The 16,548-nt window shown below is 37.9% G+C and overlaps 1 protein-coding gene across 1 annotated transcript in view; it reads left to right on the top strand.

Annotated features, from left to right (window-relative positions):
- The window catches only part of LOC127000748 (glycine receptor subunit alphaZ1-like), an 85,931-nt gene that overhangs the window by 23,179 nt on the left and 46,204 nt on the right, over window positions 1–16,548 (top strand). The window contains exon 2 of the mRNA XM_050864778.1: window positions 3,958–4,052. Within this exon, the coding sequence (XP_050720735.1) occupies window positions 3,958–4,052 (95 nt within the window). The remainder of the gene's footprint in view (window positions 1–3,957; window positions 4,053–16,548) is intronic.

Genomic DNA, 16,548 nt, shown 5'->3' with positions numbered 1-16,548 from the left:
ATTTTTTTCTACCTATGTTTTCTTTCTTCCCTTCCTTCGCGTTCTGCTGGTTAGGTTGTTTATGATATACGTCTCTTACTTCCTCAAAAAATAAGTTAGTTTTCATTTTCTTTCAATTCCGTCGAGATCTTTAATATTTCCTTTCTACCTTTTTTTAGATTTTTTTCGTTCGTTCCTCCTTTCCTTCGCGTTCTGCCAGGTTAGGTTACTTATGATTTACGTCTCTCACTTCCTCAAAGAATAAGTTAGGTTTCATTTTCTTTCAATTCCGTCGAAATCTATAATATTTTCTCCTTCCAGCTATTTGCTTCGATATTTTGATGCCTTTCACCTTCCTTTGCGTTCTGCCAGGTTAGATTACTTATTATATACGTCTCTCACTTCCTCAAAAAATAAGTTAGTTTTCATTTTCTTTCAATTCCGTCGAGATCTTTAATATTTCCTTTCTACCTTTTTTTATATTTTTTTCGTTCGTTCCTCCTTTCCTTCGCGTTCTGCCAGGTTAGGTTGCTTATTATATACGTCTCTCACTTCCTCAAAGAATAAGTTAGTTTTCATTTTCTTTCAATTCCGTCGAAATCGATAATATTTTCTCCTTCCCGCTATTTTTTTCGATATTTTGATGCCTTCCACCTTCCTTTGCGTTCTGCCAGGTTAGGTTACTTATTATATACGCCTCTCACTTCCTCAAAGAATAAGTTAATTTTCATTTTCTTTTAATTCCGTTGAGATCTTTAATATATTCTTACAATCTTTTTTTCTGTTTTTTCGTTCGTTCCTCCTTTCCTTCGGGTTCCGCCAGGTTAGATTACTTATTATATACGTCTCTCACTTCCTCAAAGAATAAGTTAGGTTTCATTTTCTTTTAATTCCGTTGAGATCTATAATATTTTCTCCTTCCCGCTATTTTTTTCGATATTTTGATGCCTTCCACCTTCCTTTGCGTTCCGCCAGGTTAGGTTGCTAATGATATACGCCTCTCACTTCCTCAAAGAATAAGTTAGTTTTCTTTTTCTTTTAATTCCGTTGAGATCTTTAATATATTCTTACAACCTTTTTTTCTGTTTTTTTCGTTCGTTCCTCCTTTCCTTCGGGTTCCGCCAGGTTAGATTACTTATTATATACGTCTCTCACTTCCTCAAAGAATAAGTTAGTTTTCATTTTCTTTTAATTCCATCGAGATCTATAATATTTTCTCCTTCCAGCTATTTTTTTCGATATTTTGATGCCTTCCACCTTCCTTTGCGTTCTGCCAGGATATATTACTTATGATATACGTCTCTCACTTCCTCAAAGAATAAGTTAGGTTTCATTTTCTTTTAATTCCGTTGAGATCTTTAATATATTCTTACAACCTTTTTTTCTGTTTTTTTCGTTCCTTCCTCCTTTCCTTCGGGTTCCGCCAGGTTAGATTACTTATTATATACGTCTCTCACTTCCTCAAAGAATAAGTTAGGTTTCATTTTCTTTCAATTCCGTCGAAATCCATAATATATTCTCTATCTACCCTTTCCTTTTGCTATATTTTCGTCTCTCCCTTCCTCCGCTTCCTGCCAGGTTGAATTTCTTATAATATACGTCTCTCAGCTCCTCAGAGAACGAGTTAGTTTTCGTTTTCGCCTTTCTTCTTCTAGATTTATTTCACTATTTTATCTTTCTACCTTTTGTTTTTGCTGTATTTTCGTCCATTCCTCCTTCGTCTCCTCGCAGGTTAGGTTAGTTAAGATATACGTCTTCTCAGCTTACGTTTTCTTTTATTTTTTTCCATCGAGACTTCATTTTGATACTTTTTTCGCTCTACCTTTTTTTTTGTGTGTGTATTTTCGTCCCTCCCTTCCTTCTCCTCCCCCTGTCAGCTTGGGTTATAGTTAAAATATACGCCTTCTAATCTGTTTTCAGTTCAGTTCCTCAAAGACTAAGTTGAGGTTTTCTTTCTGTTGTTTTTCCATCAAGATCAATTTCAGTAGTTTCTCTTTCTGATTACTTTCCTATATTTTCGCCACTCCCTTCCTCCGACCCCTTCCAGGTTATGTTAAAAAGTCTCTGATCTGAAGGTAAATTTCAGTTCCTCAAAGAATAGGTTAACTTTTTCTTTTTCTTCTTTTTCAATCGAGATACAGAATATTTTCTCTTCCTACCTTTTTTTCTCTCTTTCCGTCCCTCCCTTCCTCTGCGTCCTGCCAGGTTAGGTTAGTTATATGTCTCTAATCTGAGGGCAAGTTTCTGTTTACTAAAAGACTAAGTTAACGTGTTCTTTTTGTTGTTTTCCATCGAGATTCATTTCAATATTTTCTCTTTCTAATTACTTTTCTGTATTTTCGTCGCTCCCGCCTCCTCCTCCTGCCAGGTTAGATTTGTTAAAATATGCGTCTTCTCTTCTAAGTTGACGTTTTTTTTTTTGTTGTTGTTGTTGTTTTCCATCGAGATTCATTTCAATATTTTCTCTCTAATTACTTTTCTATATTCTCGTCGCTCCCGCCTCCTCCTCCTCTCAGGTTAGGTTTGTTAAAATATGCGTCTTCTCTTCTAAGTTGACGTGTTCATTATTTATTTTTCCATCCAGATTCATTTCAATATTTTCCCTTTCTACATACATAATCTGATCCTTCCCTTCCCCCGATTTCTGCCAGGTTAGGTTAGTTCAAATAAATGTCTCTAATCTCGAGTAAGTTCAATTCCTCAAAGAATAGATTATAGTTCCCTTCCCCCGCCTTCTGCCAGGTCAGGTTAGTTCAAATAAATGTCTCTAATCTCGAGGTAAGTTCAGTTCCTCAAAGAATTAATTATAGTACTTTCTCTTTATTCGTATTTTTTCCAAGCCTTCGTCCTTCTCGTCTTCCTTCTCCTCACTGGTTAGGTTAGTTTATTATACGTCTTTAAATCTGGCTGCCTTTTTGAGTTCCTTATAGATACAGTTAAATTGTTTTTCTTCCTGATCATCCATTCACACCAGTTCAGTTATTTTTCTTTTTTTTTCTTCCCACTTTCTCTGCCAAGTTAGTAGGTTAGTTTCAGCAAGCGTCTTTTTATTCATAGACATCGTTTCGTTAATTGATTGTAAGATTTATTTTACGTATACTAGATTTTTAATTATATTTTCATGTTTACTCATAAGCACCGTTTTTTTTGTTTTTTTCAATATTTTCTTGACTAACAAGCTTTCTGTTTTTATTATTCAACTTTTCAGGGGTTTTATTTTTAAGGTTTCCATGTTTTTCAAGGTTATTATTTTTCAAGTTTTCGCTTTTTACTTATTCTGTTTACATTAGTTGACTTATTAATTCCCTGTTTCTGTATTCTCTTGCCTTCCTTTCAAGTGTTCAAGGTTTGCGTGCTTCAAGGTTTTCAAGGTTTTTACTTTTCAATGCGTCTATTTCTCAAGTTTTCGATTTCTTCACTTTTTTTCAATTTTCGTCGGTTTACTTATGAATTCCGTGTGTCTGTATGTTCTCGCCTCGCTGCCAGGGTGGGCGGGGTGAAGGAGACGCTGTTTTTTTTATGTATTTTTTGTTCCTTTGATATTGAGTTTTACATTTTTATACTTTATCTTCATTATTTCTTTATTTTCTCTCCTTTTATTTTTCTCCTACCGATTATACGTATTATTTCTTCCTTACTTTCTCGCTACTACACTTTATTTTTCTTGTCCACTCCCCTTCCTCATCTTTCATTATTATTATATGTTACTTTCCCCTTCTTTTCTTATTTTATTTACTTCACTCTTTAGTTTTCTTTCTGTCATTAGGTATTATTTTCATTCCTTTCTCTCTACTTTGTTTCTCCTACGTGAAATGCATCTTTTTTTGTCATTTTTTTTATTATTTTCTTTCTATATTCTCTCTCCTTTGTTTTGACTCGTTATTCCTTTAATCAGTCTTTTTCATTTCACTGTTGTAGTAGTCATGGCTCAGATCATCCCCCTAACACCCTCGCCTGACCACCCTTCCTCTTCCACAGTGCGTCGGGCGAGGATGAGTCCCTCCTGGAGATCACAGACATCCTTCCCGAGGACACCAAGAGTTACGACAAGATGCGCCCGCCACAGTCTCAAGGTGGGTGTCTCGTTGTGGCACGTATGCATATTCCCAATCTCGCTACTGGTATGTGGTCGCTTAGGGAAGACGCTCGGCTGTAGCTCCGAAACTGACCATTGGACTTATAGAAATTACTCTCGTTGTGATTCCCACCCAGATGATGCTAACCTAACCTAACCTAACCTTTCGTACCTATGATGTTCTATGGTGCTAATTTAACCTAACCTAACCTAACCTAACGTACCTATGATACTCAATGGTGCTAATTTAACCTAACCTAACCTAACCCAACCTAACTTGCTCTATGATGCTAATTTAACCTAACCTATGATGCTAATTTAACCTAACCTATGATGCTAAATTAATCTAACCTAACCTAAACTAACCTAACGTACTCTATGGTGCTATTTTAACCTAACCTAACTTAACCTAACCTAACCTAACCCGGCCAGTACTAGAGTTGGCACCACACACCCGTATAGAGAAAGGAAATACGCCCCCTCCCCCCACCCCGCCCCTCCCCGCCCCGTGTTCGCAAACGTTTCCGATTCTCTTGATGACTGTGGTTAGTAATCTCACACGCCTCCGACTCTCACGTCAATTCCTCCCAAAGGCCAAAAAAAAGAAGATTAATCGAGTTTTCATGAGTGTTTTTTTCTCGTTCACGGCACAGAAGCCTTGTCAAATTACCATCAGGGGCATAAAACTACCCATGGGAATGCTCACAACTCATACGAAAGCCTTGCCGAATGAGAGTGTTTTGAAGCGGATATGTTTAGGACTATGGGCCGTATTACAAGTCGAATCCGAGAAGTTTCGGGACCCTACAAAGGTCGGTTTAGAGGCAGTATTGCGAGTCAAGTCCGAGAAATTTCGGGTCCCTTCCGAGTTCGGGATGAATAACTCTGAGGGACCCGAAACTTCTCGGATTCGACTTGTAATACGGCCCTATGACCCTCTCTCCAAAGCAGAACAAGAAGATTAGTCTGGTTCTCATAAGTGTTTTTGAGAAGCTGAGTATCAAGACACCTCTCCAGCTGAATCTATGGGGCTTCGTGGTGCAGTGGTTAGCACACTCGGCTCACAATCGAGAGAGCCCGGGCTCGATTCCGGGGCGGAGTGGAAACATTTGGGCGGCTTTTCCGATACCCTACGCCCCTGTCCACCCAGCAGTGAATGGGTACCAGGTATTAATCGGGGGTTGTGTCCCGTCTCCTGGGATCTGTTCCTTTCTCCTACAATTCCTTCCCCTTCTGTCTCTCCGGCATATGATCACAGATGTTGCGCCGACTAAACCAAACTTTCCAACTTTTTCCAGGTGAATCTGACTCTTTATTTTTGGTACTTTTTGCCCTCTGTTTCCATTAGCATCATCATCATCTTTTAACGTCAGATTTTCCCATGATTTCTTATGAGGTTGGACGGTCGATAATACCCTTCCTTCCAATTCTGTCTATTGCCTCAGCCTCTCCAATGCCCAAAGTTTCCCTCTGTTGTCTTAAGCAGTAATATAGAACTTTTATTTCTCCCTGTTTCGCTGATGTAATGTCTCCTTTGCTGTAAATAATGCTTTGTAAAACTACCACTAAGCTCATTAAACCACCCGTGAAAGTCCCCACAACTTGAACGAAAAACTTATCAAATGGTAGTTCTTTTGCCACAACTTGTAAGAAAAAACTTATCAAATAGGTGTTCTTAGGCGCTGGTTTAGAATATGTGTGGGAATTCCTTTCCTTTATGAGAGGCTCAGAAGGATTCATTACCCTCGCGTCAGAATATTAAACAAGGCCACGGATGAGAGGGTTTAACACTACAAAGGGAGGGGATACGCGCTCCTCGATCCCTCTTTTATCGCGGTCTTCACAACACACTTAACATTAGCATCAGATTTTACGTTAATGAGGATCCCGAGAACATCAACATTGCAAAGAGAAAACAGACGTGCAGATTTCTCAGTCTTTAGAGATCACGTTAGTACTGAATAGGAATGATTGATACTTTTTAGCCTCCATTCCACCGTTGCCAGATTATCGTACTCAGAGCCTCGTATATACCGGATTCTGGCAGTGTTGTCAAATTATCGTACTCATCGCATTGCATTTTCGTAGTTTCTGACCGATACCTGTAGCAAAAAAGAACGAGAACCATCAATATTTAACTGTTTTAACGATAACTTTAATTTTCTGTCATTATTTATGTGGTTACGACAGTCTTGGAGCCTAAAAATGATAAATGAAATGTTCAAAGTACGACAGTTTGGCAACGCTGGTTTCTGGGCCATAGCTATTGCCAACAAACACCAATAATGAACCATTTTAACGATAACTATATATGAAAGCAGTTATTGGGGTCGAGGAGGCAGTTTCTGGGTCGGAAATCGGCAAACAAAGGATTCTGAGTACGACAATCTGGCAGCGTTGCAGTGAGTCCAATCCTCTCAGTTTTCAATAAAGATCTAACCATTGCACGACAGAGAGAGGACATTCAGCTTCCTATTAACCTTTTTCCTCGCCTATCTCAGCCTCTTCCCTCTGACCTCTCTTTCAGCCACCTCCTTGGATTCTTTTTAGGAGCAGCGAGTGGCGGGCTTTTTTTTATTATTATTGTTTCCTTGTTTTGTGTGCCCTTGAGCTGTCTCCTTTGTTGTAAAAAAAAAAAAGGTACCGGAATTGTATTAGATAGACATTGATTCATTTATTTCCCAAGTCCGCTCAGATCAATATATAGTTCCAACACAAAAGAAAAGAGAATTTGCAGCTTCCTATCCTTTTTCTCCTCCAGCACATCCCTTTCGATATATTTAAATGGTATCAAAATGAAGTTACAGATAGACATTCATTCTATTTCTTTAATCGATCCAGTCACAGTTTAATATACGGTTCCAACGCTTACATAAAAAAAGGACATACAGCTTCCCATCCACTTTTTCATCCTCCATCACAACCGTCTCAATATAGATAAACGGTAGTACATTGAATTTTTAGATAGACATTACTTCTTTTCTTCCTCAATCCGATCACGGTTCAATATATAGTTTCAACACTTCAATAGAGAGAGAGGACTTCCAGCTTCATATTCCCCTTTTTCCTCCTTAATCACAGCCCTTCAGTGTGAATAATTGTGTTGGAATTAAGTTTCAGACAGACATTATTTACTTATTTCTTCTCAGTCCGGCCACATTTCCATATATAGCTCCAACGCTTACATTAAAGAGAACGGATATTCAGCTTCCTATTCCCTTTTTTCCTCCCCATCACCTCCTTCCAGTGCTGATATCGGTATTGGAATCAAGTTTTAGATATGCATTAACTCCTTTTTTCATCAATCCGCTCACAGTTCAATATATAGTTTCAACGCTTAAAAAAGAGAGAGAAGACTTCCAACTTCATATTCCCCTTTTTCCTCCTTTATCACAGCCCCTTCAGTGTAAATAATGGCATTGGAATTAAGTTTCAGACAGACATTAGTTGCTTATCTCTCCTCAGTCCGGTTACATTTCCATATATAGCTCCAACGCTTACATTAAAGAGAAAGGATATTCAGCTTCCTATTCCCTTTTTCCTTCCCCATCACCTCCTTCCAATGTTGATATCAGTATTGGAATCAAGTTTTAGATAGATATTAATTCTTTTCTCTGACAACTCGAACATATTTTATTATTCAGTTTGAACGCTTAGATTAAAAAGAGAGGACTTCCAGCTTCTTTCCCCCTTTTTCCTCCTCCATCACATCCCTTTCGATATACATAAACGGTATGAGAATGAAGTTGTAGACAGGCATTCATTCTTTTCCTTCACTCAACAAGGCCAGAGTTCAGCATATCGCCACCTTCGTAAACAAGTCGCCCAAGTCATTATTTTCTACTTTTCAGGAAATCAGAAGAGAACTGTCATCATCTCATTTGGGTTAAGATTTAGGCGGAAATGAAAAGGCCAATTCTAGAACACTCAAACCCTGAATAACGAAGGCAACTATACAATAATGGGCGTCACATGTTGAAATATTGATATAGAAAAAAAAATGGATATTGCTGAAAAATTACTTAGGCAATTATCGTATGAGAGTGACGATATACCGTATTTCCAGCGCTTACATTTCATAGGGAGGACATACAACTTCCCATCCGCCTTTTTCCTCCCCCATCGCCGCCTTTCAATGTAAATAACATCAATGAAATAGAATTATAGATAGGCATTATTTATTTTTGTTTTTCCCAATACGATCAATTTTATATATGGCTCCAAGGCTTAGAGTACATACAACATCCTCTTTTCCATTTTCTGCTATATCTCAGCCTCTTCAATGTAAATATCGGTATTGGAATGAAGTTTTAGATGGCAATAATTTTTTTTTTCCCTCAACCCGGTCACAGTTTTCCCCAATACGATCACAATTTTATATATACGGTTTCAAGGCTTAGAGTACATACAGCATCCTCTTTCCCTCTTTTCTGCTATATCTCAGCCTCTTCAATGTAAATATCTGTATTGGAATGAAGTTTTACATGGCACTAATTATTTCTCTTTCCTTCAACCCGGTCACAGTTTTCCCCAATGCGGACCCAATGTTATATATGGTTCCAAGGCTTAGAGTACATACAGCTTCCTCTCTCCCTCTCTTCTCCTATATCTCATCCTTTTCAATGTAAATATCGGTATTGGAATGAAGTTTTACATGGCACTAATTATTTCTCTTTCCTTCAACCCGGTCACAGTTTTCCCCAATACGGTCACAATTTTATATATGGTTCCAAGGCTTAGAGTACATACGTCCTCCTCTCTCCCTCTCTTCTGCTATATCTCATCCTTTTCAATGTAAATATCGGTATTGGAATGAAGTTTTACATGGCATTAATTACTTCTCTTTCCCTCAGCCCGGTCACAATTTAATATACAGTTCCAACGGTTTCATTACAAAGAGAGGACCTACACCCTTCACCCTTCTTCCCCCCCCCCCGTCATATCCGTTCCAATGTAAATAACGATATCAGAATTTAGTTTCAGATACACAATAATTATTTTCCTCAACCCGGTCACAATTTGATATACATTCCCAACGATTACATTACAAAATACGACTTACAGCTTTATGTTACACTAATTCCTCCTCCATCACAGCTTTTCAATACAGACCACGATATTAGGATTAGTTTTAGATAGATACTTATTTTCCTTTATTTTCCTCAACCCGGTCACAATTCGATATACAGTTCCAACGTGTACATTACAAAAATACGACTTACAGCTTTATGTTACACTAATTCCTCCTACATCACAGCCTTTCAATACAGACCAGGATATTACGGTTAGTTTTAGATAGATACTTCTTTTCTTTTCCTCAATTCAGTCACAGCTCGATATGCAGTCCCAACGATCACATTACAAAAGGACGACTTACAGCTTCACGTCACACTAATTCCTCTTCCATCACAGCTTTTCAATACAGACCACTATGTTAGGGTTAGTTTTAGATAGATACTTATTTTCTTTTCTGTTCTTCAATTCAGTCACAATTTAATATGCAGTCCCAACGATCACATTACAAAAGGACGACTTACAGCTTCACGTCACACTAATTCCTCCTCCATCAGAGCTTTTCAATACAGACCACTATGTTAGGGTTAGTTTTAGATAGATACTTATTTTCTTTTCTGTTCTTCAATTCAGTCACAATTTAATATACAGTCCCAACGATCACATTACAAAAGGACGACTTACAACTTCACGTCACACTAATTCCTCCTCCATCACAGCTTTTCAATACAGACCACTATGTTAGGGTTAGTTTTAGATAGATACGTGTTTTCTTTTCTTTTCTTCAATTCAGTCACAATTTAGTATAGAGTTCCAGCGATCACATTACAAAAGGTCGACTTACAACTTCACGTCACACTAATTCCTCCTCCATCACAGCTTTTCAATACAGACCACTATGTTAGGGTTAGTTTTAGATAGATACGTGTTTTCTTTTCTTTTCTTCAATTCAGTCACAATTTAATATACAGTCCCAACGATCACATTACAAAAGGACGACTTACAACTTCACGTCACACTAATTCCTCCTCCATCACAGCTTTTCAATACAGACCACTATGTTAGGGTTAGTTTTAGATAGATACTTATTTTCTTTTCTGTTCTTCAATTCAGTCACAATTTAATATACAGTCCCAACGATCACATTACAAAAGGACGACTTACAACTTCACGTCACACTAATTTCTCCTCCATCACAGCTTTTCAATACAGACCACTATGTTAGGGTTAGTTTTAGGTAGATACGTGTTTTCTTTTCTTTTCTTCAATTCAGTCACAATTTAGTATAGAGTTCCAGCGATCACATTACAAAAGGTCGACTTACAACTTCACGTCACACTAATTCCTCCTCCATCACAGCTATTCAGTACAGACCACGATATTAAGTTTAGTTTTACTTTTAATATTTAGATAGATGCTTCTTTTCTTTTCTTTTCCTCAATTCAGTCACAGCTCAGTATACAGTTCCAACGATCACATTACAAAAGGTCGACTTACAACTTCACGTCACACTAATTCCTCCTGCATCACAGCTTTTCAAAACAGATCACGGTATTATTATGAACTGATGTTGCTACTCTTCCACCCTCCCTTCCGCACCCTCGTGTACCATTATTTACAGTATAGATTACGTTTGGAGGGAATGCTTGCTGAACAGAGAACAGAAAAGGCACAGAGCTCTCATTTAATTCCCTATCTCAGTCTTTACAATGCAGATAGCGCTGGGATTAGAAAGGAGCCAAAGATTTATGTTTCTCATTCAATCCTTCAATCCCTCCTCATTCTAGACTGATACGGAAGGTCAACACTGCACAGGAAAGCCACAGAGATCCCAATTCATTATCTATAAGTCTTTACAAAGCAGATAGCGTTGGGATTACAAATGAGCCAAAGAGTTATACTTCTCAATCACTCCTATCTCTTCTCACTGTGGATTGATATGAGGACTTAATACTGCATTGGAAAGATAAAGAGTCCCCAATTCGTTATCTATGAGTCTGTACAATGCAGGTAACGTTGGGATTAAGAGTGTGAATCAAGGACATATACCTCTCATTCAATCCAATTCCTCCTTACTCTGGATTGATATGAGAGCTCGATACTGAACTCAATACTACTAAGTGATCCTAATTCATTCTCTATAACAGTCTTTACAGTGCAGATAACGCTGGGATAAGTAGTGACTCAAGGACATATTATTATCTGTTACTCCTTCAATCCCTCTTCGCTGTGAATTGATATGAAAGCTCAACACCGCTCAGGAACGACACAAGAGTTCTCATTTATCTCTCAAATTTTCATACAATTATTCATTTATTCATTTCTTCACTCATTCATTTTTTTCATTCACTCATTTTTTTATCATCTTTTTATCATTCGTGTTCAAATCGTGGTGGAATTATAAGTAAGAGTTGCTTTGATACGACAACTCTTCCCTTGCTTTGCCCCCACAGGCCTTTATTTTATTTTCCTCATATATATAGGACTCGGTATACAACAACAGGGGCTTCAGAAATGTGTCCATGTCTTTTCACCTTCTGATATTGTTTCGTTTATTGTGTGACTAAAGTTCCGTTAATGTCGGTCAGCCGGACTCCATTCCCTGCGAGTTTTCTACGAACAACTTGTGAGGGTGAATACCAATAACAAACGTATTTTTTTTATCTCGGTAAATAAAGACTGAAAGTGAAGTATGTGAATATGAATGAGGGCGAAATAAAGTTTTGAAGCTATCGTTGTTCTTTGTTTTGATAATGTCTGACTTTCCTAAGTAAGTGGAACTTGAAACACAGCTGATAGTTTGCAATACAGATTTTTTTTTTCTTCTTCTTTTTTTTTCTTTTTTTTTTACATCGCAGCCTATTGCACCGTTAGGCTTCCTCACTGGTGGGTCCAGATAGTCGGCCTAACTCGTTGTGGCGCAGGCGAGTGTTTATAGTGGCGCCATCTTGCACTGGCGGATGTGGAAGTAAAGTATGTAGGCGAAATACAGTTTTGAAGCTACCATTGTTATAAAGATTTTGTAACTACTAATCATTCTTAATACGGAAGAATTTGAAATGCAGATGATAGTTTGCAATAGAGATTCTTTACAGTTATGGTAAACTTTGATACAGCCTTCTTTCCTCTGTATTTCCTCCTGCCTACGTCTTCAACTCTTTCAGCAGGGGAGTACAAAGACACTCTCCATCCGGAATCGAACTCTCTTTTGGCCACTCACTCCTGTTTGCTTATGTAGGAACAGTGCTTAGAGACCTTTCTTGTTTTCTCTTTGTTATTGCCCTTGACCTGTTTCCTCCTCTGTAAGAAAAGGAATGAACGTTAAGGGCAAAACAGAGACAAAAAAAACTTGGGCCGGCTCCAGCGCTGATCCCGCAAAGATTTATGTAAAGATATACCGGATACTTTTCGCCATCCCGCCATCTTTTTTCCATCACTTCCCTTACAGTACAGATATAACGCACAAAGGAGGATTAAATAAAGATGGATGCTGCCCTTCCGCTGCAAATCCCATCACGACCCACGATACAGATTCAACAATTGTTACTGAATACAAATGTTGCTGAATATAAAATGCCGACGACCCAGTCCCTTCCCAATCAGGAGCAGGAACACTGATATTTGCATCGAACACACACACACACACACACACACACACACACACACACACACACACACACACACACACACACACACACACACACACACACAACGCTCATCTTCGTGTAAATCAAGACTAATCGCGTATAATGATTTTTTTTTCAAATTCGAGTCTCGCGCTCATCCCTAAAGCCGCAGAGAGCGAGAGTAGGCATGCAAAATTTGACGAAAGGTGTAATAATTCTTTTCTCTCTCTCTCTCTCTCTCTCTCTCTCTCTCTCTCTCTCTCTCTCTCTCTCTCTCTCTCTCTCTCTCTCTCTCTCTCTCTCTCTCTCTCTCTCTCTCTCTCTCTCTCTCTCTCTCTCTCTCTCTCTCTCTCTCTCTCTCTCTCTCTCTCTCTCTCTATCTCTCTCTCTCTCACTCTCTCTCTCTCTCTCTCTCTCTCTCTCTCTCTCTCTCTCTCTCTCTCTCTCTCTCTCTCATCAAGTGCTCTCCGTCTACGTGAAGGGAGGAAGAAGTGGCCATCAATATTGGGAGAGAGAGAGTCTGTGTCTTTGTACTAAGGAGAGAGAGGGATGTTATCTAAATACTGAAAACAAAAATGTGATGATAATAATAGTAACAGTATATAATAATGATAATAATAATAATAATAATAATAATAATAATAATAATAATAATAATAATAATAATAATGATAATAATAATAATAATAATAATAATAATAATAATAATAATAATGATAATAATAATAATAATAATAATAATAATAATAATAATAATAATAATAATAATAATAATAATAATAATAATAATAATAATAATAATAATAATAATAGAGCAAATCGGATGGTTTGAACCTTTTTGCTGCATATTTGCTTCTTTATTTGTTTCTCGTTTTGGTATCAATGTTTGTTTGTTTGTTCAGTAGCTGTCAAGTTTATTGTCAAATCGCAATTCTCGTTGGATTTTGATAAGTATTCTAATAATTTCTGTTAGTATTTATGTCAGACCTCCGATCAGGTTATTCTTCTAGTTTTATTTTTTTATTTTTTTTACAGTTATTCTTTGCAGGTTTTGTTTCCTTAAATTTCAGACTTTTGATAAAGTTGCTCTTTTTTTCTTGTATAACGTTTTGCAGAATTTGTTTTCCTTCCTCGTCGGGTCTTGCTCAGAGAGCCGTGCTCGCGCTCTCCTCGCAGTGTTCGCTTTATTTGCACGCGTCAAATTTCAGCCGAAATTACTATTTTTGTTTTGTTCGTGCCATTTTTTTTTCTTTTTCTATTTATTAATTTTAAACTATTTTGTTTTATGAGCATATTCTTTATTGCTCATAGTTATTTCATAGTTTTTTTTTAACGCAGATGCTTTTCTACACTTTTATATTACATATACTACGTGTCTTGTGTATATATATATATATATATATTTATATATATATATATATATATATATATATATATATATATATATATATATATATATATATATATATATATATATATATATATATATATATATATATATATATATATATATATATATATATATATATATATATATATATATATATATATATATATATATATATATATATATATATATATATATATATATATATATATATATATATATATATATATATATATATATATATATATATATATATATATATATATATATATATATATATATATATATATATATATATATATATATATATATATATATATATATATATATATATATATATATATATATATATATATATATATATATATATATATATATATATATATATATATATATATATATATATATATATTTATATTTCCCGTTACGTCACATTAACTGGATATCTCGTTCCGTGCTGTCACATATTTTATTCGTTGTGTTTTTATTTGTTTGTTTACATGTCAAACGTCAGCTGAAATTACAATTCTCATTTCGCTTTTTTATTTGTTTTAGTTGTTGTGAATCGGACAGTGAGTGAAACAAATTGAAGCGGTAATAGGTTCATGTGTGTGTGTGTGTGTGTGTGTGTGTGTGTGTGTGTGTGTGTGTGTGTGTGTGTGTGTGTGTGTGTGTGTGTGTGTGTGTGTGTGTGTGTGTGTGTGTGTGTGTGTGTAATAATAATAATAATAATAATCGGTTTATTCAGGAAATTGCAGCCGTTAAGCTGAAAATGTACATATTAATATACAGTGCAACCATAAAGAAAAATACAATATGAAAGGGGTGTGGGGGTTGGCAATTTACATTAACGGAGGGAAAGTAGTGATGATGCTTGAGGGGTGAGGAGGTGGAGGAGTGCGGTGTGGTAGAGCGATGAGGCAGGAAGGTAATCCTCTACTGGAAGGCGAGTAGGTGTTAATCCGAGGTCATCCCCAGGTCACAATGCTGGGTCAGGTAGCAGCAGGTGGCCAGAGAGCAGGTAGAGGCGGTATCGACGGTCACTCAGAAAGGGGCTTAGCGGTGGAGTGCTACTCCAACACAGGTGGCTTACAGATGTGAAGACTCGCTGCTGTGCCTGGGAACAGACTGCACAGCCTCGGTGGTGAGCAGCCTGCACATTGCCCCCACCTGAGTGACGAAGCCTCCACTGCATTGCACCTGACCAGACTTCAACAGCAGGATGGGCGGGCTGGAGGGCCTGGGGAGACCTCGGGGCGTCGGCAGGGGCCTGATGGATGGCCGCGGCGGCGACACACTCGGCGACCCCGATACCACACACGCACTCCACTCACTGTCTGTCAGACTGTCACCATGATTTAAAGTCACAAAAAATTATCTTGCTATGTAGTGATTCTGGAAGTAGGTTTCTTGATGAAAGGGGAGAGGCCAACAGGTTGGCCCCGGGCCCGGGCTGTGTGTGTGTGTGTGTGTGTGTGTGTGTGTGTGTGTGTGTGTGTGTGTGTGTGTGTGTGTGTGTGTGTGTGTGTGTGTGTGTCTGTGTGTGATATGTGTGTGTGTGTGTGTGTGTGTGTGTGTGTGTGTGTGTGTGTGTGTGTGTGTGTGTGTGTGTGTGTGTGTGTGTGTGTGTGTGTGTGTGTGTGTGTGTGTGTGTGTGTGTGTGTGTGTGTGTGTGTGTGTGTGTGTGTGTGTGTGTGTGTGTGTGTGTGTGTGTGTGTGTATGTGTGTGTGTGTGTGTGTGTGTGTGTGTGTGTGTGTGTGTGTGTGTGTGTGTGTGTGTGTGTGTGTGTGTATGTGATGTGTGTGTGTGTGTGTGTGTGTGTGTGTGTGTGTGTGTGTGTGTGTCACGCCTCCACCCTCCCTCGTTACCCTGAAAATAGCAGGTTTGTTGAAATGGATTAATTGTAACGCCACACGAATGCCTTTTCCCTTCCCCTTCCTTCCCTTACCCTACCTCCCTCTCTTCCCCTCCTTTCCATTCCCTTCCCTTCCCCTCTCCTCCCTTCCCCTCCCTCCCCTTCCCCTACCTCCCTCCCTTCCCCTCACTTCCCTTCCCTTCTTTGTCAGCCTCTTCTCTACAATTTTCTCTTTTCTCACCCTTTTTTTCTCCCCTTCGCCCCTTTTTTTTCTTCCCTTTTTAAACCTTGTATTATTTTCTCCTTCGCCTCCTTTTATTCCCCTTTATTCTTTACCCTTCCTCCAGCTTATTTTCTTTCCTCCTCCCCTTTTTTTCTTCTCTTCAGCTCCCTTTTCCTTACCTTCCCTCCATTCCCTTCCCTAACCACCTTCCTTTCCTTTTCTTTGCCAGTTAGCTTCCCTTCCTTTCCTCACCTACATTCCCTTCCCTTCCATTCCCTTTTTTTTTCCTTGCCTTTCCTTCTCTAACCACTTCCTTTTCCTTTTCTTTGCCAATTAACTTCCCTTCCTTACTTCTCCCCATTCCCTTCCTTTCCATTCTCTTTTCATTC

This window comes from Eriocheir sinensis, chromosome 19 (assembly GCF_024679095.1).
Source record: "Eriocheir sinensis breed Jianghai 21 chromosome 19, ASM2467909v1, whole genome shotgun sequence".
Classification (NCBI taxonomy): domain Eukaryota; kingdom Metazoa; phylum Arthropoda; class Malacostraca; order Decapoda; family Varunidae; genus Eriocheir; species Eriocheir sinensis.
Note: the sequence above shows the minus strand (reverse complement) of the source record. Positions and strands in the feature narration are given on the sequence as shown.